Source organism: Sebastes fasciatus, chromosome 2, assembly GCF_043250625.1.
Source record: "Sebastes fasciatus isolate fSebFas1 chromosome 2, fSebFas1.pri, whole genome shotgun sequence".
NCBI lineage: Eukaryota > Metazoa > Chordata > Actinopteri > Perciformes > Sebastidae > Sebastes > Sebastes fasciatus.
The window spans coordinates 24,434,133-24,460,987 of record NC_133796.1 but is presented as its reverse complement, the minus strand read 5'-3'; the positions used below and the strand labels follow the sequence as shown (position 1 = coordinate 24,460,987).

Here is a 26,855-nt window from a genome sequence, read left to right as displayed (position 1 = left end):
ACAGTGTTACAACCATAGACTGTATATATCCCATACATCCCAATGTACAGATATGAAGTCAAAATATCCCGGATACAGGAGCTGCCATCTTGAGATTTTGACGTCATTAGGAGCCAGAGTGTGCGCAGTAGTGATCGGGGGGCTGGAGCCGTGGTATCGAAGTCCCGTCCACAAACCCGCCCGAGCTAATCACAAGGCGAGAACGGCCGCAGCTTGCTAGCGTGAGCCACCTAGCTGCTACGTTAGCACCACGGTAGCTGTTTGGCTAGAAAGACACAACAACTAACCGAAATATCTCTATAACTATATTTATGATCAAATTGACACATGTTCTATTACATAGACTCGTGATGGTTATGGAAAGTTTAAGGTAAATCTCCTCTCTCGTCCAAATCTACTACTTCACTCAGAGCAGCTTTCAATCATGACGTCTCACCGTCTTTTTCTAGCATTAAATAACTAATTAAAACCAAACTTATCAGAAAAATGAACACTTGAACATACATCAACGTGATAAAAACTATTTAAAATGACAGAAACAATCTTTGTGAAAAATTGATTTGACGTGTATTTTGACGTTTTAGTTTGGCCCATGTCCCATCCGCTAGCATGGAGGGGGGCGGATTTATTAGCGATACTGCAGCCAGCCACCAGGGGGCGATCAAGATGTTTTGGCTTCTGGGAGCTGTAATGTCGTCCATCTTTATATACCGTCTATGGTTATGACGGTAATGTGATCACTTCCTGATGTGCATACAGAACTGTATTTGGATGGTGACGCTTAGCTTAGAAAAAAAGTTAATGAAATAAAAATCAATAAAGAAAATGCAGCAAATCTTTGAACTGAACTAAACGACTCAAATCAGCAAAATGATATAGCCACCTATGTCACTCGGATGTATGGGTGAGTTTCACTGTTCCACTTTCTGGTGTGACCAGGGCTTCCTCACTTTGCCATGGACCAAACTAATAGCTGCTTGTGAAGATATTATTTTTGTGTAAATTTGAATGTGTGTGCTTTTGTTGCTGCAGGTGACGAGGGCAGTAGTTCTGGCAGTGGCAGCGGCTGCTCCGACGGCTGCACAACAGAGTTTGTTTTTGTTGGAACAGAGGCTCCTGTGATCGGAGCTGACAGAAGTGATGAACGCGCAGCAGCAGCCGCGGGCAAGTCGTTCTGTCGCGGCCCCTCCCTACTGCTGGTGATGGGCGCTCTCACACTCCCACTCTGGGCAATGAAGACTCAATGGAGATAATACACGAGTGTGGCCTGAAAACTGACTTTTATACTGTTACTGTACGTACAGTACAGTATGTCTAACAGCAAGTTCTACTGCTGTTCCCTCACTGGACATGTAGAACCTCCTGGAAACCTGTCGAGAATGGCTTACTGTGTGGTATGGTAGGACTGGAAGTGAGTGCAGTGCTGCATCCTGCTCGTCCCCCAAAGAATGCTCGGTGCCATCACTGAACCAGCTTTCACATCTCCGAAAAAAAGAAAATGTGGTGTTTTCTCATTATTCTAAAGTGGATTTTAAAGAACATACTTCTCTTTTAGAAAGTGAAAACCATCTGATCTGATTTTTCAGATAAAGGGGAATTTATTTTTATTTTCCTTTGTATGATGAAGTTGTGAGACAACACGCATTTTGTCCTATTAGTCTTTTCCCCCTCAGACAGAAGTCTTACTGTGTGCATGCGTGTAAATGATGTTAACTGACAAAACCTTTTTTTTTCCTTTTTTTTTTAATGCAGGCTACACAGTTTGGGATTGGTTGGTGCAGGATTGTACAGCGCTAGCAGTTCACCTGGTTTCCCGTTTGGTCATATCAGTGTGGCTTCAGGAAGCAGCAGTTCTTACAGCCACTTTATAGTTGCACATTAATTATCTCTGAGAAAGTGCTAATGTACTGCACTAAGAGAACTACTTTGCACAGATTATTTTTGTCGGCTTCATAAGTTTATAAAGCTAGAGGAAACATCCACCCCATAGAGACAGAAGATCTATATTTTCAGATCATTTAACTGTATTGTACTTCTAAACAGTTGCAGTATATATTTCACTGGAAGATACTGTAATGTAATCTTACTGCTTTAGTTAATGGCTACATTTTTTATAAATGTATTATTTGTTTTTACAAGTTATTTGGTCACCTGTAAAATTAAAAAAAACAGAGTTTTCGCAACAACACTAAGCCATTATGCTACAATTGCCTGCTAACGATATTCAGTTACCTGATTTACTCTCTTCTGTTTGGGTACTTATCATGCACTTAAACAGTTCTGCTTTCCTTTTTATTTTTCAGAGAACTCAGAGTATATTAGTGATATTAGGTATCCGCTAATGATATTTTCATTTATTTTCTTGGCTCCCATGCTTTAATTATTTATGGTTATGATTTATATTGTATGTTTTTCTTACTTGTTTATATTACATAATTACTCCTGTAAGCTCAGCCCTCTGACAGGCTCTGCAGGTTCACCCACTCACATCTTATGGAGCACCACGCTGAAGTTCGCATGTTGTTGTTTGGCCAATCAGAACAGACCCACCACCCCTACAGGCTACAGGTTATACAAGTGTTCATGTTTTCTTAAGAGGCATGTACAATGTCAGCAACACAAAAAGAAGTAGGGTGCCAAGTTTAGAGGGCCCTGACTGTACTCTTGAAGCCCAGACATACCAAACCGACATCAGAGAACTAGCAGTGATGAAGGACGACTGTTGCGTTGCTTCACGTCGCCTTTGTCTTTGCCAAAAAGTTGCGCCTAAACACACCGGAAAGACTACAGCCGACGGCCAGTTAGCACGTACGTCCTGCGCCTGCGTGAGATGAAATAACTCCGCCAGAAGATAGCGGTAGTCTGTATTCGTCATTCAAAAAGGGAAACTGGAAGACCGAGGACTGCTGATATACAAGCCGTTGTTATGATACGTACATGAAACAAAGCTGCGTTTGCCGCCCATTTTCACACCACTCTCACTCACCACTTAGCTTCATTCCAGATGGCAATGTTGTTGTGAAAATATCCGTGTGTTGGAATGATCAGACGAGATCAAGATGAAAAATGAGAACAGCCTTCTGTGTTTTTCCTCTTGACTTTACTCGTTGGCTTGCTTTGCTCACGTTCGTTTCTCTTCTCGTGCACTGATTCGTTTAAGCTGAACAGCCAATTTGAATGATTTCTCTCACCCACGGGCTCTGCCGCCGATTCAACATGCTGAATCGGCCGAAAAAAATCAGACATGGGCAGACTAGAGCCGACGGTGCGGGAAACACCACAAAAAATAGGCCGACAGACGCTAACTGACGTCTCCAAACTGGCTGACGGAGGACCATCGGCTTGGTGTGTCAGTGCCTTTAGAACTAGGGTTACTATTCATAACCTTCATTCTATCTCTCAGCAGTCTTCGACCTCAAACTGGCTCTGGAGGGAGCAAGGCACATAGTTTGCACTCCTCCAACTCGATGGACGTGACCTCAGGTAACACAGAAAAAGGAGGTTCCAGAAATGTTGCAGGCAAACAAACAAATAAAACAAAGGGACACTCGTTTGCTGCTGCACAAAAGAGGGCATTTAAGGCTACCACCCTCATGCTAGAGTGTGCCTGGAGGATCCAATCCCATCAGCTCATAAGCACCTGAAAGTAAGTCTCATCTCTCAACAGGGGCCTTCCCAAAACCCATCGCTTTGACATATTAACAGCTGCTGTGAGCATCTCAAAGAGGCTGCACGTTTCACAGAGCATACTAAAGCAAGCATGGGACACAAGAGTGAAAATAGCATCAAGCTTCAACCGTCAAGACCTGAATAAATATCTGAAGTTCTTCGGCACAAATTACAGGTGGGGATGAAATGTAGTACTAGAGTAGCCTGATATCTGCATTGCCAAAGTTTGCAGCAGCAACATGGTTGTCTTCGCAGACAGCGTCCTCAGGAAATTCTCCCCTCAGTGGGCTCACATGACTCACAAGAGAGACCCCAATCACCACAGGAACTCCCACTGCCGAACAGATGGGAAAACATTTGACCTCCGTCGCCTCACTCCCCGCAGAAAACCGCTTTAAGCGAAGGTGACTGAACAGCAGCCTCCTTCTAAAACCAGCATGACACAATTAAATCGCTGGTGCGTAAACCTTAATTGTGGAAGGCGACAGGCCTCTATCCAAGCGAAGCCTGAGGAAAGACAACACTGATCTGATCAACAACGTCCCCCCCAATGCCACAGCTGGTCAGTGTAGTAAACCAAAGCAGGGAGGGACAGACAGACTTCAATCATTTTCGTTAATTTGTTGTTTTATGTACATTTTCAATTTGTGCATAAAAAAACCCTGAGTGGATATGCAGGAAATTTGGGAGAGAAAAAAAAATTTGAAATATTGCAAAAAAAGGATTTACTTTGGCCTGAGGTGTATAGAGAAAAACTAAATGTTACAAAATGCTATACAAACAGACTTGGCATATAAATGACGTACATAAAGCACATGTGCCCAACTTATAATATTTACATGACATTAGTGGATGGAACCATGCATTCATTAACATTGTCTTTTGCAGATATTCTGGATATTCAGTTAAAATTTGCACTTCATTTGGATGAAAAGGTGACTAGAGGAGGGGAAATATATATATATATATATATACATTATATATATATAAGATAACCTGAGAAATATAAATATCAATACCAGTATCGCAGCTGTGACACAGTCACCGACAAGGAAGACAGCAGATCAGCAGTAATAAAAATCATTAAAGGAATTATCCAAACAAAAACACTAGGGCTGTCAATCGATTACAATATTTAATTGCGATTAATCGCATGATTGTCCATAGTTAATCGTGATTAATTCGCAAATTAATCATACTTTTTTTTTATCTTTTCAAAATGTACCCTAAAGGGAGATATGTCAAGTATTTAATACTCTTATCAACATGGGAGTGGACAAATATTCAAATATATATATATATATATATATATACTGTATATTTATCATTGGAAATCAATTAACGGCACAAAACAATGACAAATGTTGTCCAGAAACCCTCACAGGTACTGCATTAAGCATAAAAAATATGCTCAAATCATAAAATGGCAAACTGCAGCCCAACAGGCAACAACAGCTGTCAGTGTGTCAGTGTGCTGACTTGACTATGACTTGCCCCAAACTGCATGTGATTATCATAAATTGGGCATGTCTGTAAAGGGGAGACTCGTGGGTACCCATAGAACCCATTTTCATTCACATATGTTGAGGTCAGAGGTCAAGGGACCCCTTTGAAAATGGGCATGACAGTTTTTCCTCCCCAAAATTTAGCGTAAGTTTGGAGTGTTATTTAGCCTCCTTTTGCAGCAAGCTAGTATGACATCGCTGACACTGAGCCTTCTACATTCTCTGAAGGAGGTCCGTCGGATTTTGAAGAGGTTAGTTAAAAATAGCATGTTTCATTAATGCGTTAAAGAATTTTTTGCCGTTAAAACGTAGAGTCAGAGCCCTCTAACCTCGCGTTATTATCGTGTGAACTCTGACAGCCCTAAAAAACACAGTCCAGGTAGCTAAGAGGATGCCGAAAAGGTCTTGCAGAATGGAAGGGAACAAAGAAAACACAGGTACTCATCAGCAAAACCAGGCAGCAGAATTGGGAGATAACCACCAAGAACATAATCCGCACAAAAATGGTCACTAGTGAGAGACTTCCTCACATCCCATTCCTTGCTGAAAAGCGTAGATGGAGTGGTTCTGGCCACATACGCCACGGTGATACTGGAACAAGAGGGAGAGGCAGCCATCTTCATCTTCATCGTATTCATCTCATTGGTACTGTTGCTCTTTCAGTCACAATGGGAAAGATCTTGGTCGTTGAATCTGTTCTGATTGGCCAACAAAGTGCATGCACATTTCAGTGCCTACTGCCGGTGTTACTGAGAAAGCCTGTTGAGCCCTTTCACGGTCAAAGCCTGTATGAGACAGAACCAGGGGGGAAACTAAACACACATTAACACATTTTACCAACCTCTCAAAGTCTAAAATAGTGTTTACGTAGAAGTTACACGGGTTACACACTCTATCACGCTTTTGTCTTGGATATCTGGAGCACAGAGAGCCCACCACCAATCTCTGTTAGGCAGAGGTGAAAGCAAACAGGACCCGATCTGAACTCACTTAGTGGGTCAGACAGATGGGACGTAGTTAGACATGATGGACATCCAGCAGTAACTATTTAAGATGTGTTGAATATTGAATAAAGTAACTAGCTGCTAGGCCTAATGTGCAGCAACAGTTTTCCTGATGTGTTAGGATTTTCCCACCCAGGAGTTCAGTTCATGTAAAAATCATGTTCTGTTACATGGGGCCGTCAGACTGTCGAAGCTCAGACTGATAATTTAATTTCAGCTTCAGGCGTTTGCATTTCTCAGTCTAGAGAATACATCTAGACTTTATTTTTTAGAATTGAAAAGAAATTGATGTTTTGTCAGCACTTTTATTTTGATGTCAAGTGTCATATTGTTCCGTAAAACTAGATTAAATTGGCCAGTAACAGAGTTGCATTCGGATGCTCTTTGTCCTTTGGCGATTCAATAATTGATTCAATAAAGATACAGTATACAACAGGAAGAGAAAAGAGTCGATTAGAAGTGCAAGTTGACGGGTTATATATCGCTGCAGTCAAACACCGCCATATAAATTCAGTTTTCAAGTATTAACAAACATTGTGGAGGCAGATGTTTTCTGAGTCAGGGTCAGAAGTGAGCCAGAAACTTCCGTTTTCGAAAGTGTAAAAACTCAGCAAGCATCTGCAGCCACACAAAGGTCAAAAGCAGCAGTAAGAGTCTCCACAAGATTTGTGATTGCAACAACAAGAGTTTTGGATGAGTGAGGATAAGGCAGGTCTTTACTGGTGGTCCTGAAACTCAGTAAATAAAGTGAATCAAGAGAAAAACTGTTTCAGAAGTAGGCTGACTTTTTCCAAAGAGCTTGTATCAGTACAGTCTGCTCTCATTACGACGAGAGGAATGTTTGCCATTTTCCACTGTTGTGTGTTTCCCCCTCTCTCTCTCTCTCTCTCTCTCTCTCTCTCTCTCTCCTGACAAGCTGCGTCACCCTGGTCAGACATACAATATCACTGTCTGAGATGCTTCAATGCTTAACTTAATTAGTCTGTGAGCCTCTTTTGTTTGTTTTTTGTCTCGTTCATTATCTTTGGCATTTGAAAAACTGGGAAAAAAAGAGCAAAATCGTGGTCAGCTGAGGTTTTTTACAGACTGTTTAGAAAACGTGTTATGCAAGGTCTTCTCCATTTTGATGTTAATCGTTTGCTGCACTTTTGCTAAAACATATGCTGTGAGTGTGGTACTGTTGTGATTTGCAAAATCCGATAACTAAGGAGCACATTAAGATTTTTGGAGCTGTCAGTGCACGCTGTTTGAAGTGTTTTGGGGGAACTGAAGTTGATGGTTATAAAGCAGACATGCCTTACCATTTTTAAAAGACTAAAATTGATTGCTTATTTGGCTTTTGTTACACATTCTTGTATACAGAAAATAATACAAAGGTAATAATAAACATTTTATTAAAAAATGTTTTCTCTATTGTGTCTCTATTAATCATTGCAGTCCTGTGGAAACTAAGAAACACAACTCTGTTCAGATCTCTTATTTTTACAATACCTGTCAAAGTTTCAAGCGATAACCTAAGCCTACATGGAGGCTGTGAAGAAAGTACTGGAAGACAAATTCAATGTATGGAAAAATATCTTGGGACTTATTCATAACAGTTCCGTTAAACATCAAAGTTTAAAGGTGCTATTGACCTCATTTATAACATTTCTCCCTCCCCTTCCATTGCATTCACTTCACAACAAGTGGTTGCCAGGCACTTACTGTCAAACTCTTTTTTTCCACACTAACTGGCAACTTGATCGCTGACGACTGCAGAGATACCACATGATACCAACGTCGTTATACTATTGGCTCACAAGCCTTGTTAGAAGTGGGAACCAAACACCAGAGCCCTATTTCAGAAAGCAGGATTAGAGAAAACTATGAGTTAGTTAAACCTGAGGTCAAGTAAACTCTGGATGGAGCTAGTTTAAACTCTGGGTCAGTTACCATAGTAACTGACTCCGTGAACCTAACCTAACCTAACCAGTCCGTATCGAAGCGCATTAATTAGCGATTGTTCACAGCAGAATTTAAAGATATTAGTTTGTTACTCAGGACTGTCTAAAGTTACGGCTTTTATGCGTAGTCAGTCATTTCTTTGAACAGCGGTTTTTGCCCTCACATTCAAATATTAAACAGCATGAAGTCCCCCTCAGCTCAGAGTAAAACCTCTGCATGGCCTTCTTTTTTGTGAAGTTCATTTTTAATAACACTGTGACTGAGACAGTTTGTTAGAGCAGTTCACTAAAATATTTATTGCACATAATCTGTAATCTAAGTTTAAATGTTAAAAATTGGTATGAAGCTTAGACACATAGGATCAATGAATAATGATCTCTATCACTCATGATGTGATTGGTCACATTGATGGAGCACAATTCCTCTAATATTGGAGATTATATTTTAATATTGAGTGAGCAGGATGGTGCTGCTGCAGAATGGAGTTTCAAAGTCAGTTTTTTTTTTAATAAACTGCATATAGTCTGAATGTTAACAGTATTTCAGTAACTGTGTTTAAATTTACTAGGCCTATTTGTTAAAGTAGCTGAAATAAAGCCACTGAATGCTGTTGAAAACATCCAAATACATGTCCAAAATATAAAATTGACTGTATTTTAACCTTTAAATCACCAAACACATTTTTACTGGATCAGTGAGTTTACAGAGATATATATTTTAATCAACTGAACAGTGACTGTTTAGAGCGCCAGTCAGGAGAAATAAGGTGGAATGGTGGAAACTGAGAACGAAGTATTGGGCAGAGGTGGAGGAAAATGTGACGTTAAGGTGATTTCTGTTGGAGAAAATAGAGTAATTTCTTTGGTAAAAGGACAAAGATGCTGCTCTTCACAATGCTAGACACCTGAAAGGAACTCTTTATCAATGAGGACTTCACTGAGACTGTCCACTAGAAGAGAAGGGATCTCATTTCTTGTCAGCCATGACAGCAGCACTAGAAAGAGGATATTATTACCTTTCTGACACTCTGACAACGACACAAGGAGCCAGTGAGAAAACCACCAATCCTGCAGGTGAGTTTGGTTAAGCCCTACTCTACTCCTGCTGTCTGACTTCTCTTACTGCTATGCGTTATTTCAATATGGGCTCTATCACTCTCAATATCCCAGGCAAAGGCCTGTTGATGGCTCATGAACAGTAGTTTAAAGTGGCTCATAGATTTTAATTTAAACTAGAATGGAGAGTGCAGATAGTATGTCTAAAAAATATCACAGACAATTTTAAAAAAAAAGCAATATGTCCTAGTATAGTATGCCATATAAATGTCAAAAAAGTCATAGCATAGCATGTCATAACAAATGTTGCAAAAAATGTCTTAGTATAGTAGGTCATGAAAACTCATACAAATGTCAAAGTATAGTATGTCCAAAAAGTAACATACAATATTATAGTATAGTACCATAAAAAAAATCATATAAAAAGTCCTAGTATAGTATGTTGAAAAATGGCATGAAAAAAAGTTCTAGTATGTTAGTGTTGTAGTATAACGATACTAAGAAGGTTTTGCAATTCTCTGCCGTTCAAAATGGTATGATACCCAGTTTTATTAGTACCGATACTTTAACAATTACAGTGTTCTAATCCAAGCCATGAGTTGTGTCGCTGCACGACCCCGGTGGTGTGTGTGTGCTTTAGAGGATTAGGTTTTGGATCCCGCTGGAGCAGGCAGTTATAACTTTGCTGCTGGTGGGAACAAAGTCATAGTAGGCTATAGTATGTCGCCAAATTTCATGAAAAAAATCTAAATATATTATGTTGAAAAATGTCATGGTATAGTATGTCGATAAATTTCATGAAAAAAGGTAATAGTATACTATGTTGAAAAATTTCATGAAAAAATGTCGAAAAAGTTTATGAAAAGAACTCATTGTATAATATGTAAAAAAAAGTCATGAATAAAAATCCCAGGACCATGAAACTGAAGCATCTAAATGGAAATCAGCCATCATTACTTGTATTATTTACAAATATGCTTTCCTTACGTTGACTGACAAGTCAAAATGTCTTCAGTGAAAAAGCTCGATCGCCTAACTTGGAGATACATGGTTTTTATGGTCACATAAATTGCCTCTTGAGTAACCCTAAAGTGAATATAATACGAATTATTTGCATGTTTGACATTTCATAATCACTCAGTAATTTATGTGTTTACACAGCTGCTCAAGATTATCTTCTAAAGCAGAGATTTGGCTTCAATTCATAGCTTTTGTATTTGAATTTTCAGTAGAAAAGAAAAATATTTACCTTATAAGCTATGAGTGACAGAGGTTAAAAATAGTTATATTTAAGATAAATGAGATCTTAGGAGTACAAAAAAATGGATCATTTTAAACAAAGACGCCACATTTCAGATTCATTCTCTCCACTAAAACATCAGATTATAGTGGAGGTCCCGCTTTAGATGCTAAAGCACTTTAGAAAGCGTGATAAGAAGCTGAGCTAATGCCGTTCCAGGCTAAATTACAGACCGCTGCTTATAAAATAGATCGCTTTCTTTAAAAAAATATTACCGCATGAAAACTAATGAACCCTAAAAAACAGCTTCTTTTATGTCTCGTCTTTAAGCTACTTTCCATCATCTCAATACCAATTCTCCACTTTGCTCACAGTTTTGTTTCTACCATTTTTGTTCTCACCTACTCTGTACAGAGCGATATTCTTCAACAAATTACTTTGAAATTGAAATAGAAAAGATCAGTGGTGATATTTTGAGACTTAATGTAGCACTGGGAGTTTAACATTTAAACTGTACGAAAATAATACTGTAACACCCTAAATGTGTCATCACTGACCACAGAAATAAGACTACATTTTGGGTTACATTGATCCCCATATTTATAGAATTACATTATACTATATACAAATATACTGTCTGTAAATATACATACTGTTGTGAATTAGTATGCAGGTAATTACATTTCAAGCACCTATTTGTCATCACAATATTTGCAGCGGATTACAAGACCTGGATTCTAGAAATGCAATGCGATGCAAATGCTCACTGCACAAAAAGTGAGGAATTCCCCCCCCCGGCAAAAGATTAAGTGAAAGAAACAGGTAGTGTCGAGCTCAGTTGAGATTAATGTATTAACTGCTACCTGTAATCAGTCCTCAAACTTGGCTCGCTGTCACATTTTGTCAGGGGAGGCTGCAGAACGTCTGGCTGACAGAAGAGACGGAGACAAAAAGCTTACTGCATTGCCACATTCGATTCATCTTAGTAGCTCCCCCAAACATCAATTTATTCATTTTCACATGACAACAGCAATGGGGACAACACGAAATGGCTTCACATCTGAACCAGAATTATTCATTATAATCTCTTTTTCTGTCTGTACAATTATTTATGTGCTTCAATTATGGAAAAGCAGTGTGAAAGGACCAAACTCCAAACGAAATACAAAAAAGTTCATGGATTTCAAAGACAGAGTTTTTCTGTGGGATCCACTTGATAATTTCTGATTGCTCTTGGCAAAACCCTGTGACTGTAGAAAGAATTAATTCTGCTTCACTGTAGTGCTGGAGAAATACAGTACGAGTGCTGTAACTGCAGCGGCACCATCTGATCTGCTGGCATAGATTTTTATTTAAATAATTGAAACCATTTGTCTGCGCTTTATCTTTGCATGCAGAATATTTAAATAACTTTCACACAACTGGACCGTTTTAGAATTCTATTAACTTTAGTGATTAGTATTTTCTGTTGCTGTTTCAGCAAAATGGCTGATAAAGCATGCGTGCCATAATGTCACCAATACACAGCAGAGATGATTTGTGTTGGTAAATACTTTTGACACTTAAAATACCATTTGGAAAAGAGTCCACATACTTTTCTCTAATTCAAATCTATAAATTAGCAGTTGAGCGTCTGACATATCGAAGAAGAGCTCGGTGCACTTTTAGGAAATACACTTCTGGTCTAACTAATGTTTGAGCAGAGCTTAAACACAGACCTGGGTGGGAACCCTACCATGGTGTTGCTAGGTAAAGAGATGCTCAGAGGTCACAAGATAGTTAAAGGGACACAAAAGCAGAAAATCAAGTTAATTATTTGCCCCGTAGAAACAAGTGTCACGACAAAGTGCCAAAGGATCTAGCTTTGTTTTAAGGGTCATTATTACAGGAAACCATGGATGTACAGTATAAAGAGAACTGGATACAGCGTTCAAGGCGAGGCCTCGTTCATTCGTTTGAAAGTTGCTCAGTGGTGCATGAAGTCAAGAAAGTTCAACTGCATCTTCCGCATCCATGGGGCCCATAGAGCAAGCACGCTACACTTTCCTTTAACCCCGCCTCCCTAAATAAGTGTTATTTTAAGTGTTCCTACTGGGAGGTGGGAAGTTGATTCACCAAAAAAGAAATTATCCGCTGATTTACAGACGTCTCTTTCCCAATGTAAGTCAATGGGAAAAAGTATTTTTGGGCCCAATGACACGTGACAGACCCAAAAGTTGTAATTCCACGGTTTGGCCACTACGAAAATTGGCTTCAAAGCCAAGGACCGTTCCAGGAGGCTTGCAGGAATTCGACCAAGACTTGTGTACATGGAGGATATTGTGGTAATTAAAAAACATAAGCGCCTGATGTGACACTTTCCAGGGATATCATTACCTCCAATGTCCATCGCAAACCAATGTACATAAATCCAACTGAAAATCATAGCAATAGAGATGCTTCTTATTTTCCAGAACTAGCCTGAGAATCATCATGTTTTGTAAGTTTTCTTCAGTATTAAAGTTATCCAGTGATAGTTGTCTGTACATATATGGGCATATTGCAAACAGGAACTGCTAATAGCTAATTCGGCATACTTTTTGCCGACTTCATGGCAACAATACACTTCCTGTATACATTCCCCAAAGCATCATGAGAAATGAAGTTCCATGGGAGGTATTGAGGAGGCACATGGATGTATAAAGAGAATGGGGAGGCACAGTGTCAGACTTTGAAAACCCTGTTTTAGTGTTATGTAAACTGCTTTAGGCCAAAACCAATTCAAATAAAATGAAGTGGATTTAATATTTTTCCACCAGAATTATATCATTAAGGCTTTGAAACCGTATTTAGACAGTTGAGTGCGAAAATAAAATTTGCAGAAATACATATTCTAACCATTAATATAGAAAATGTGAGTTAAAGAAGCTTTTGTGACAATTAGCTTAGCATAAAGACGGGAAGTCAGGAGACACAGGAAGACATTTTCTGGAGTCTTGCTATCACTGTGAGGTTGCCGGGTAATACAACATGTTTATTGGCAAGCTTTTGAGGTGCTCGTCGGCAGATTAATATTTGGACAGTTTCCAGTATTTATTCTAAGCTAAGCTAACTGGCTGCTGGTTGTGGCATCATATTTAATCTTCTCATCCAACTCCTGGCAAGAATGTGAATAAATGTATTTTCCAAAATGGCAAACTATTCCTTTAAGACACAGCAGCTTACTTTATTAGCTTGAACACATTGCATTTTATTAGTAGCCTATTGGTTATCTTCTCCTTAAAGAGAGAAAACTGTCGATTACAATCTAATGTTGTTTTCCCTTCCCCTTAAAGACCTTTCTTTATTGCACCCTCACAGTTATAGTGGTAACACTAGTTAATTAATGACGTGTGAGCAAAAGAGCTTTCCTTAGCGTCTTCGCATTTCGTATGTGATACAAGTACGATAGTACTAAATAAATACCTTTGTGAAATCATAATTTCCTCAAATAGACTTCCTGACAATACAGATCTGACAATGAGACCAATGCCTTTTAATTGTCCTTCACAACTCACGAAACCCAGCGTTTCCTCTGAAAGTAGGGTGGTGACTGTAAATATTAAGGTCTGAGGACATTGTTAATGGATTCTCTGATGACACATTTCATCCACGCACTGATTGTAATTGCTTTTTACATGACAAGTAATAGTGTGAGGGCTTTAGAGACGCTGAAAAATCCCCTGAAAATAGAGACCTATGAAATTAAACCTCGGTTTTCAATTTTCACTCCCACAAGAGTTGAGCAATTAAATGGATTTAACCCAGTACCGTATAATAAGACATAAATAAGTTTCAGAGTGAATCTCAAGTATCATATTCTTTCTTTGACAGGCTTCATTCAAAACTTGGCCTTTTTTGAAATATACTTTATGTTTGAACAAATAAGACCAGATGCTGATGTTTTCTCCACTTTGTGTGTTTACGCTTCATCTCAAAACCAACACTGCAGGTTCAATACACTCAACACTCACCTGCTTCCTGTGATGTTGATATGACCTTGGTCTGCAGTGTGTGTCGTCTTTGAAGGGCTCATGCGATGCCTGCAATTCAGAATGACAAGACTGTTATTATATTGGTTGTGCACTGCTTTATATGGCGCATTAGCACATCAGAGCAAGGCTCACGGTGCTTTTGCTAGGCTCCCGCCTATCTGGAAGTCAAAGCAGTACAGCGTAAAAACAAAGGTCTGACTATACATCAGCAATGTAAAACCAGTGTGGCGTCTGACAACACATGAAAACATGACATGAAAAAGATTGATGCCTTCTACAATGGATGCCTTTAGGAAAATCTGCAGCATCTTCTGGCCTCAAATGAACAGCTATACAAGATGACTAAGTGCAACAGAGTGGTGCTGGATATTAAACCCTGCCGATGGCTAGGACATGTCTTCAGAATGGCCCAGGATTTAATCCAAAAGGTTGCACTGGGAGGATGGACTTTGTTAGGGATAAGGAAGCAAGGTTGGCCAAAAACAACTTAGTGGAGAACTGTGACAGCGGAGTTAAAGGAGAATTACCTAACATGGGCTGAGGCACAGCATGCAGTAAAACATAGGTCTCGATGGAGGCAGATCTTCGAAGCCTTATATCCCATCAGGGAAGAAGAGGGTTAACTTACTTACTGCTTTGTACGAGGATGAGTCTTTGTGAATATGTATTTCCATCTAGCTACATCTGAAAAAGTGTCCCCCCCTGTCAATGCCCTAACCTCTTTGCAATCATGTTACTTTTGCAAATATTCTTCTCTTTTTTTTATACATTAGAGGTTTTCAAATAATTCTCCCTCTACCTCTCTCTCTGCTGTCTTTCTCTCCCCGGATTTAGGATAAAGACTGAATTACACAGCCACACAGTCCTGGATAGCAGAGGCAGAGATTACCCTCACTGATCTTTCTACAGACAAGAAATAGTTCAGTGCAAAACCCTCCCTGAGGGCCTTGCCACCTCGGTACTGACAGACTGCGTATTAGCACGTATCAGAAGAGAAAGGAAGCGGTTTTATCCCTTTTGACCCACCGCTTGACTTGAGAAACAGAGGAATCTGCAGTAGATATTAGGCCTGTCACCACACTGATCTGTACTCTGAAAAAAAGAGGTTTTGCATACTGCCATGTCAGAGGCATACGGCTGAAGTGCCAACAGGTACAGCACGCTGCCTTTTTTTTTTCAACTGACAAGAGGAAACTAAAAAGGCTTAGCTCCCAAAGCAGCTCAGATTAGTTGGCTCTGAAAATACAACATTTGCAGCCAGCGTTCAGCCTTTTGTTGGATACGTTCATGAATAAACGATTATTAAAATATAGACTTGCAGAGGCAGAACAGATTGTTGACTAGCTAACTAGTTTAAATAATTGCGACAGTAGAACAGATAATGAAACAGATAAATGCCCCTGTATGATAAACAGAAAAACATCCATTCTCCTCCATATAATTACCTATTTTGATATCTAATATTTAAAAAATAGATATTACAATTAGAGCTAAAATGATTAGTGGATTAACTGATGAGCCGATTGGCATTGTTCAAATGCAGCCAAAGTTTAAAGGGGACCTATAATGCTTTTGTACTTTTTTCCTTTTCCTTTAGTGTGTTATATAGTATTTTCTGCATGTAAAAGGTCTGCAAAGTTACAAAGCACAAACAACAAATAAAGTCCAATAAAAACTTCCATACTATTTTGGTTCATGTATGTGCAGCAGCGCAACGTGCAAAAGGGCTGAAGATACAGATCAGCGTTTGTGGTGATAATTAAATACCGTCTCACCCAGTCACATCACTGTCTAAGTTGTGCCAATCACAATTAAACGTGATGACAACAGCTCAGCAAAGTGCCACAACATGAACATGCATCACCACAAATCTGCATCCAAAGATAGATGCAGGATGATTTTCCATCAGATAGTTACTATAATAACGATAGAAATAAAAAATAAATAAATTGATTTGGTGAAACAGTTGATATGATTATATCGGATGGTGCTATTTTAGCGATAATTGTAATGTATCTCAGCTCGTACATGGTCACACAGTAATTAATATTACACAACAGCATTTGCTTTTGCTAAAAAGAAAGTTGGAAAAGAGACTAGGATGCGCCCTGTTAACTGGATGTCTCCTTCATAAAACAGTAGAATATGGAGTTATAACCAACCAGTCTGATGTGTGTAGAGGTCTGTATGGTTACACTGTAGCAGCCTGGTGTCGTTTCAGGCGATTTAATGAAGGTAAACACAGTAAATAGCGGTGCGTAACGACACTGCGCTCTACATAACGGCACTTCTCAAAGGCTGCGGATTTATCAGCCCTGCTGCCGTCAGATGCTGCAGGGATTTCAAGAAATGAGGGCGACTGCAAGGCCCCATGTGTGCGCGTGGGAACTATAGTTGTTAAAGGTAAGGGGGCGGGCTGTTCTTGTGCGTACGATGAAATCCTGCCGGCGCCACTGCTGTATAATATTCATAATCTTCCATGCGAGTTTCACTCTGTGTGTACTATAATATTGTATGAGTACCCTGTGTTCATTTGCACCTTTCTTAAAATGTTAACAATAATAAAATTGCTTGTTGTTCATCCTCTCCAACCTCTGTCACAGTGCCATTCCTTATCGAGTTTGCTTTTGTATGCAGTCATGTTGAAAGTGCCATCCAAGAACCTGATCTACTAAATGTCTCACCAGTATAAGCTGCTGCTTCACTACCTAATTAAGAAGCATGAATAATGTATCGGCTTGTGTCATAAATGGAACTGGCAGTACGTCCGCCCTGGATGCACTGAGAGGATGTGTCAGACCTCAGTCACGAACTGATGTTAAGCGGGACACCCACCTTGCACCAGCGAACTATGGGAACAGAAAGTGGGTGGGAATTGGAAGAGGGGGAATTAGGTGGTGGCGTGCAGCAGAGGAGAAATATTAGGGAAGAGATTTAACCATGACTTATGTGATCTGAAAATTTGAAATTTCGAAGGTTGGCTTGTCTGGCAAATGGGTCAGTGGCCATGGGGATGGTCTTAGTAGTGGCAGCCATGCTTATGTGAGCTGTGATAAGTAGGTCAGTAAATAAAATGGAGCTCTTTTCCCAGAACATCATTGAAAGTGATGATGGTAATGCTAAAGCTGTTGCATGGGTAAAATGTGAAGATTTTGATTCAGGACAAAGCAATAAAGAAGCATTTAGTGAATTATGTCGGGAGCTTTTTTTAGCAGTAAGGTGTAAACAAGAGGAAGATTAATTAAATCTTTTTCCTCCCTCCTAAACCCGAAAGCATTTAACTGCACATGGGCTTTTTCTCATTTCAAGGATTAGAAACAGCATGTCTTAACATCTCACCGTGTGCCAAATTAGCCCTCTGTTGTGTGCCGCACACCCTACAATATTGCATTGTGTGGATAACTGACCTTCCAAGAGCAGACATGGGGATGAAGATAAAGAGGACAACAATGTTCTCTCCAGGTGCATCAGGAAGGAATCAGTCGGATTCTGATGTCATTTGTCACAAGCACTTTGCTCTGAAAATAAAATGTGAAAAATATTTCTTGTCTTTTTTACTTTTGCACAGAATGGTAAATAATCTTATTTAGTACACTGAAACTGATATTAGTACCATTTACTCCTGTGTATTTCCAGCCTTGTCACCATTTGAGATCTGATACTAATTCAATATATTGCAATTTGTTCCATGTTCTTCAATTTTGCCCTTTTCTGTCATCTGCTGGTGCTTCTCAGCTCCTAGATTTTTTTTTTTTACCAGACAGCAGGTTCACTTGACACCACAGCAGTACATCAAATTACATTTTTCATAAATGTTACACTTCTGCACACATATTTCGAGCTTATTTATGGTCACTTATCCTCACACCTGATCCCAGTCCTCAGCTCATGGAGAATAAACCCAGCACTCATGGCTCACGTCCCAGCTAGTCTGCCAAATTTAGATTTCAGGTCGAATTGGCAGACACCTATGACTGATACTGTGGCAGCTGATATAAATCAAACTGATACACTATATCAGGCATATAAATATAATTTATATTAGATTATTAATATGCACCTGTCATTTATGGGCTATGCTGTAGATGCATGTTTGTGAAAGGGAAAGACGGAAAATGACGATGAAATAGTAAAATATTGTATTGTTTAACAAACTTTACCTTAGTGGGAGGGAGAGTGAGTTGTGGAAGAGCGAGGAGGAAAGTCAGAGTGATGAAAAAAAGAAGATGAATGAAAAAAGAAGATGAGTGAAGAGGGAAAGTCAGGGAGGGAAAGGATGAGAGGATTTATTGTAAAAACCTGTGCTGTAGTCCTGTCTGATAATCTGGAAGCAGTGGGTGGGTAGACAGCGGGAAAACACTATATTGATGGGACTGTTTACCCCATTCTCAGAGAGAAAAAAAGGCTTGAACACCGAAAACAAGAGTGAGAAGGCACAGGCTGTTATCTCCAGGTGGTGTGATGTGTGTGATGTGTGTGTGATGTGTTTGTTTGTGTGTGTGATGTGTTTGTGTGTGTGTGTCCCATTGTGCCTTCGTTAATGTCTGAAATCACACGAAAGAAATGGAAATGGAAAAAGTACCTATGGGGCAGCGGGGTGGCTCGGTTTGGTGCTCGTTGACGCTGACTGTTCTCTCTCTGTCTGAAAATGAAAAATGAAATAAATGAATAATAGAAACGATAGAGTGCATGAATAAATGCAGGTTCTTAACCTCACTGTTGGATCCAAGCTGTGAATGTTTGGTAAAATATACCTGTGATTATCCATAATGTCTCAGTATTTTTACACTGAACGGGTCGACTGCAGCACTTGACCTGAGCTCCACCTGTTTGCATCAGTACTTCAGTTTCCTACTTCAGTTTGTTACAGTAGTTGTGTTTAGTGCATGGTACACATATGTGTGTGTGTGTGTGTGTGTTAGGTTTGTGTAGGAGGGATTTAACTAAAAGTTCACACAATGCTACTCAGACCTCAGACCTGCAGTGGCGATTCTAGACCATTTAAAATTTTAAAAATATTAAACACAACTATTATATACCTCTGGAGGTCATCCGCTAATCCAGAGGTTGGTGGTTCCATCCTCCTCTGGTTTCCCCTAGAACTGAATTTCCAGGGTAAATACATGAAGCAAAGCAAAACTGAAAAAAGTGATAAAACACATTACGTTAATGTACATTCATTTCCTGTTAATGCTATTCAGATCAAATAAAACAAGACTAAGAATCTACAGCCAGGCCAGCAGCTCTGTGAGGCTGCGCTTAAAAACAACAACAAACAAATGTTGTAAGATAAATGCTAACGTCAGCATGCCAGCAATGCAAACACGCTGATGTTTAGCAGGTATAATGTTTACTTAATCTTACTTGAGCATGTCAGCTCGCTAACATTTGGTGATTAGGACTAAATACAAAGTACAGCTGAGGCCGATGGGAATGTCACTATTTTTGCAGGTATTTAGTCATAAACCATAGTACCGGACAAAGCATTTTTAGTTCATTTGAAATGTGTAATAGGTAAATGTAGCAAGCAAAGGAAAAAAAACAACATTAAATATTAAATTAGTAAAACATAAAATACAAAACGCCAGTAAGGCCATATACAACATGTTCAGAAAATTCAATGTTACTGCAGAAACAACCCTTTCTTAGTTAAAAATGACCTCTCTCATATTCCAAAACAATGCATCTCCTTGACTCACTGAAAGGCATACCCTGTGAGAGTTAAGCTTCTGAAAACACTGGCTTTACCAAGAACAACTTCAAGAATGATACAAAGCCCTGTCTGCGTCTGCACTGTGATGATTAAAGCTCCCGTCTAAGTTGAGGCTAAACATTAGCCGTTGTCAAGGTCACGGTAATAGTTTTGAGTGAAACAGAAACCTCGATGGGAATATGAAATTAATCTCTGTATACGTTTAAGCAGCGCTCAGCACTATTCTCCTTAGAAGGTCCCAGGAGCCCTTCTACAGTATGCAGAGATAAAAGACTCCAAAGACAACGGTTCATACTATCTGAGGCTTTACCTCAGAGTAATTTTGAAGACACCAAAGTGCATTGTAATTGGACTCACTCCAGCACTGAGAAACTGCTTCAACGAGAGCTATTCAAAAAAAAAAATACCTGTCTTCACCTCTTTTAAAATGCAGGAGTTCATTAATATCATCCTTTATTTCTCTGTCTCTATGTGTAGAGTGAACACTGTCCTATTACTGTCCAGGTTTCTCAACTCCCAACTACCTGTAATGAAAAATGCCAAAGGCAGTTTCTGCAAAGAATAACTGCACTTGGAGCACCTGTCCAAAATTAATATTAAATCATATTGATTTGTTGATGGGGTTTGACTTCAACTATCTTGAAAAATATTTCCACATTTCACATATTATCATCCAGTGTTTAGATTAGTCAGCTTTTTGGTGTCATTGATTGGTTTACTAAAATAAAAAGCCAATTTTGTCCAGTCAGAGCCATTCAAATACATGTAACTACCCACTAGTTGGTGACTTGTGGACTGTTTCCACACATGAAGACCGAGCGACATGTTACAGTTAGTTGCAAAAAGGGACACTCTAAAAAGCTAAGTAAAGCTAACATCAAAGATAAACAGTAAACACAACATAGAGCTCTAAACCTACTACAGATCCACCTTATCAGTTCCATTGCAGAAACATAAAGTAGTGCTCCTGTCCCTACTAATAATGATAAAGGGCCCTGAGTACTTTATACTTCTCTGGATAGTATTCCCTTTTACTCTTGTTGTTTTGTGTTGTTTATTTCTCTTTATCTGTTAAATAAGCCAGTAAGTATCTACACCTAACTTATTTACCTTTACAATGAATACATTTCCCCTTTAAAGTTACAAATAGCACCTTCCCCTTACAGGTATAATTCCCTCAGGTAAGCGCTATTCTCATAAGAACCATTCCCCTCATCTCAGGTAAGTATAGCAATATTCACAAGTTATTAGGTCAGTAAAACACTTTAAGTATCAAGTAGGCTAAGTAAGGGTGTTTTCACATATAGTCCTTTATAAACAAACCAAACTCAGTCCTCCTAAAGTGGACCAAAAACGGGACCAACAGAAAGGTTCTTCAATTAACTCAGTTCTTTTTGCGTTCACATTGTCAGTTCATTTGAAAGAGGACTCATTTCTCTTTCTGGTCCACTTCAGCTCTGATGGGACTTCAGTCCTCTTTCTGTTCACATTACAGTTTTTTTTAAGCTCAGACCCACAGTATTTTTACTTGGACGAGGCATATGCTGCGCGGTCCTAATGGAATAAATTCATTAAGCCCATAAACGTCTGTGTGGTGGATATGGAAAATGCAGCGTCAAGTTGCTGCCACCTGTGTTTTCCAGTGTTTAAGGATGAGGCGGACGTAGGTGGTCGTAAAATGTACAAGCTTAGTGACTCATAACTTGTTAATCAAAACTTGTATTAGAATCAAAAATGTATATGATAAAGTTCTCTCGTATCTTTTTATATTGTAAAAACTGTTAAAATGTCTCCTTCAAACAACTGTAATTATTCAAGTTGTTTGCCAAAAACTCAATTTTACAAGATTACATTTGAACACATCACGATAACGTTATAATCACCCAATGCTTATTTTTAACGAGTAAAGCCTGAAAGCACATGTTTAACGCATAAGCATAATGTAACTCAATAGAACCTCCATACATTAGCCGCTCCGGTGTAGTCAATGTTACTAGCTCTACTCCTGTCAATTTCAACACGGATTTGTTGTTCACAATGCAGCATTACCGGGGATCGACAACTACACTCCACACTGCAGAAGAGTTAGTTTAGCTCTGAGAGTATCTAATGAATGTACAGTGGACTTTTGTGCAGAAATAAATGCTGCAGCTCCTCCAGACCAACAGAGGTTTCCCGTGTCTTGTGAAGTGACGGGGCTCCGCAGAGAGAAACGTTATCGTCTCCGACCGGGTGCCGGTGTCTCCCCTGTTCCCTCCGACCGCGGTCGGGAGACTGAAGCAGGAAAAGCCAACACTAGGATCAGCATTGATTCATGGAGAGACCTCCGTCTGGTCAGCTAACATTACTGCCAAGCAGGTGAAATAAAGAGTGATATTGTGGTTTTGGCTGATGTGTGTCGCCTCACTGTGTTGACGGATGCTTGCTCACATTCACGTAGCGCATGCACATGGGCAAGCGCGAGCAACAGGACACTGACTTTCGTTGACTTAACGGCCACAGGTGTCGCCGTTACAACCAATTTCTGATTCTTACAAACAGTCCCTTTAACAGTAATAATACCTAATTTAATTCACTCAACTACCAATATTTCCACTCGGTAACTAACGTGGGCCCGCACTCTAATGCTGTACCAAACACCCCTTTAAACTAGCCGGTGTTTGTGTTTCCCTACTGATAAAATGAGTAATAACCACTCAGTGGTTAGGGACAGAACTACTATTCAACAGGGGAACAGTATTGGACACAACACCGGCGCATCATATAAAAACAAAGGCCTGTTTCGATGATCAGGATCGATGTGGCACCTTCTATCAATATTGAGCCAAAATATATGTAGCAAAGTACCTTCACCTTACTGTTTATTGTCCAGTGATGAACGGCTTTCCAGGTCCCACACCGGAAACGCACCTCATGGCAGACATCCAGACAGGTGAGCTAGCTGCAAAGGGTCCTCTCCTGGTGGCCAGACAAGCTGTGAGCAGTGCCTGGCAGCTCAAAGCACCATGTGAGTTTCTATCCTTCTGTAGTCCAGGTAGGCAGCAGTAGAGACTTGACAGGTGAATAACTGACTTTAGCTCTGTAACGTCCCACTGTGCTAGCAAGTGGGCTAACAAATCACTCTTTATTTTCTCCTCAGCGCACCTGCACCTCCTGCTCTTTGGTTAACATTCCTTACATTATAGCTTACAAAAAATAACCATGCACATTAAAACACATCAACAAGAAATAAACCAAAAGCTCTATAATAATACAAGTATTATACTTAATCTTAAATTTCCCACTGGGTTACACATATAAAACCAACCTGGTGATTTGAAGAGTTTGATTGTTCTATTTTGAGGAGCAACTTGTATACAGCCACTGCATGTCAAAATGTGTGGAATAAATTAAAAGCATTTATTCAAAAATATATAATTGAATTGCATCTTCATCTAGTAAGATCACAGAATTGTCTATTAAAGAAACCATTGTGAGAGATTTTAGTGTTCAAACACTCATGACGAGTTGGAAAGTCAGTGGTTGGAAGATGCATTATTTATTGATGGGTACTGAAATTATAAATGAATAAATCTATCCTCTTTGAGAGGTAGCACTTTGTGGAAAACCAACATTTGATAGACAGGCCCTCTGTCAAATGTCAAGGTGAGTAGGGATCAGCTGCAGGACCTCAGGCTCAGGTTTGACCGACTGCCAGTTGGGGACACTGGCTGTACCTTGGCTGTGAGGACAGAGCAGAGCTGTAAATAAGAAAAGGTCTCAATTTTCCACTCAACCTTGTTCCAACTCTCACCTACAGTCACAAGCAAAGAGTGAGATCACAGCCTCAAGGTGTTGAGATGAGAACACAGCTTGACAGAGTGAGGTGCTCAAGATCATGGCGCTTTAACCACCGATGCAATTGCTCACCAAAATAGCTTCATGTGTTGCACGCAGTCACTCCCTTCAATCAGCACTGAAAGAAGTTGGACAAACCTTCATCAAGAAATATTGCATAATCTTTATTTTTCATTATTTTATTAAAAAATTATTAACATGTCATCTAACATATATTAAAGAATAGTCAGAACAGAAATATACACCATTCTCTGATTAATTATCCTAAGTTTTGCCTCTTGAATTTCAGTTATAGTGAGAACTCATGGTTTCCAAGGGAAAGCCGTGATGTATACTGGAGAAAACACGAAACCCTGGATGACATCTGTCAGCAGGCCTGGGAACACTTCGGGATCCCCCAGAAAGAGTCGAGGGGTGTTATTCAGTAAAAGGACAGTTGGGGGGGCATGGATGACAACTAAAAGCCTTTGGATTCTGCTGGAAAACAGGCGTCAAGTTAAAGGGACTATTTGTAGAATCTGAAATTGCTTGTTAACAGCGACACCTGTGGCCGTTAAGTCAACGAAAGTCAGCGTCCTGTTGATCGCGCTCGCGCTTGTGCTTGCTCTACATAGACATGAACGAGCACACAATATCACTCTATATTTCAGCTGCTTGGCAGTAATGTTAGCTGACCAGACGAAGGTCTCTCCATGAATCAATGCTGATCCTAGTGTTGGCTTTTCCTGCCTCAGCCTCCCGACCGCGGCTTGAGGGAACAGGGGAGATACCGGAGTATTTGGTCGGAGACGATAACGTTTCTCGCTGCATGCACGTGAAAGTGGAGCGAAAGAGCGAGAACGAGCGCGGTGTGTAAGTGAAGGCAAGCAGGCAGGCAGAGGAGCAGAGGAGCAGAGGAGCAGAGGAGCAGAGGCTCCGGCCCTGGAGACCAAACATACGGTCTCCCCCCGCGTCCTCCGACCGCGGCCAACACTGTTTAACAGACGGGCTGCACTAGACATAACTTTGCGGTTTTGGTGCTTCCGTGTAGTTTGTGTTGGAGTCTGAGTCTGAACAGTGTAGCCACACAGGAGCGCGCATGGGACACCGACCCGGAATGATTTATACGTGTAAGAAGTTACAAACAGTCCCTTTAAGTTATTTCATAGAGTTATTATATGACTACATTAAACAGACATTCAAGTACAAAGCTAATAATTGTTGAACTTGTTGTACTTTCATACTCATCTAAACAATTGCGGAGATCTGAGAACGTAGTGACATTGTGAAAAATAGTTCCACACAGGGCAACAAATAGAAGCAGGTAGAAAATCAGAAGCTTTATTCAGAGGTAAAACCTAAGGTCGCTAATGTTGCTAGTTATACTTGCAAAGGAAAACAGTTAAAGGGATAGTTTGGGTGTTTTGAAGTGGGGTTGTATGAGGTACTTATCCATAGTCAGTGTATTACTTGCAGTAGATGACGGTTGGCGTGCCTGAGTACCGACACCGGAGCAAAGCAATACAGTGTTGTGGACAGGGATGGCAGAAAAACATATTTTAGTGACCTAAAAGAAAGGCTCACCTAAAAAATCAATATCCATTTAAGTGTACACTATATTAAGAATATTTTCACCTCTTTGTCTTGCCGTCAGACAGCCCTACATGAGCCGAGTACGGAGTGGGGACTTGTAGCTGGAGAGGTTCGCCTCCTGGGGACTGCCAAGGTGCCCTTGTTCAAGGCACCAACCCCCCACCAACTGCTCGGGGCACCAGTCCATGGGCAGCCCCCTCGCTCTGACATTAACGCATGTGTATAGGTCCTGTTTGTTCTTGTATGTATGTATTTCGGGCCTGTGTATGTGTAATGTGTAAAAAAAAAAAAAATAATCCCCTCAGGGATCAATAAAGTATTTCTTCTTCTTTTTAGGTGAGCCTTTCTTTTAGGTGGCTAAAAGACATCCCCGTCCACAGCACTATATTGCTTTGCTCCGGTGTCAGTACTCCTGTCTGTTTCTCAATGCCGACCATCATCTACTTTATAGTAATTAAAAAGTAATACACCTACTATGACTAAGTATCTCCTACAACACAACTTCAAAACACTGAACTATCTCTTTATTGTGAACAACTACACAGTAAAATAATAATGGGTCAAGTTACCAACCCAGTTTCGTGGTATGTGAGATTTGGGTCTTTCAATTGGGTTGTTTTCTGATGCGGAAGGAATAATGACTCACATATTGGTTTATATAGCAAACCTCATTGACCCAATACCCACCCCTAGGTTATTATTCCCGCCGTAGCCCTCTGCCCCCTTTGTTCGTGAACTGCCCTTGTATTGGCTGGGCTGTGGATAAGTATACGGCAAGTACGGTAGGTTAAAGCTGAACTAGGAAGTCAGTGTGTAAACTGTGATTGATGACAACAATGGAAAGTTTGGATGATCATTTTACTGTTCGCCATTTTCTGTTCTTCTCTTACTAACTTGGGGGCTTGTTTACAACCTGTCTGAGCGTTTGTTGCAGCGTCTGACCTATTTTCAGTGATATTGTTGCACTCCAAGATCTCAGCAATTACTTTGATGAGTACAATGTTATAACATCTTTAACCGACAACCCAAGCTATGAAAATTGAACCAACGTTGTAATAAGAAGTAGTTTTCCTTTAAAGAGCATTAAAAAAAATCCTGCAGGAAAAATTTACAGCCTGGATCAAAATATAGCTGCATGTATCAAATAACACATTCACTCTCACAACACAATATTAGAGAGTAAACATGTTATTCAAGAGGTTCTGACACATTGCTATGCCTGCAGGATGACACCTGTCTGGATGTGGGCGCACATCATCACGATATTGCCATCATCATCAGCATTAGCATCTGGCCCCTTTCC

The 26,855-nt window shown here is 39.9% G+C and overlaps 1 protein-coding gene across 2 annotated transcripts in view; it reads left to right on the top strand.

Annotated features, from left to right (window-relative positions):
* The window catches only part of gpc6a (glypican 6a), a 176,242-nt gene extending 168,675 nt beyond the window's left edge, over window positions 1-7,567 (top strand). For both annotated transcript variants that reach the window (XM_074615065.1, XM_074615057.1), the window contains one exon: window positions 1,033-7,567. In XM_074615065.1, coding sequence (XP_074471166.1) covers window positions 1,033-1,253 — 221 coding nt within the window. In that variant the 3' untranslated portion in view covers window positions 1,254-7,567. The remainder of the gene's footprint in view (window positions 1-1,032) is intronic.
* The last annotated feature ends 19,288 nt before the right edge of the window (window positions 7,568-26,855 follow it).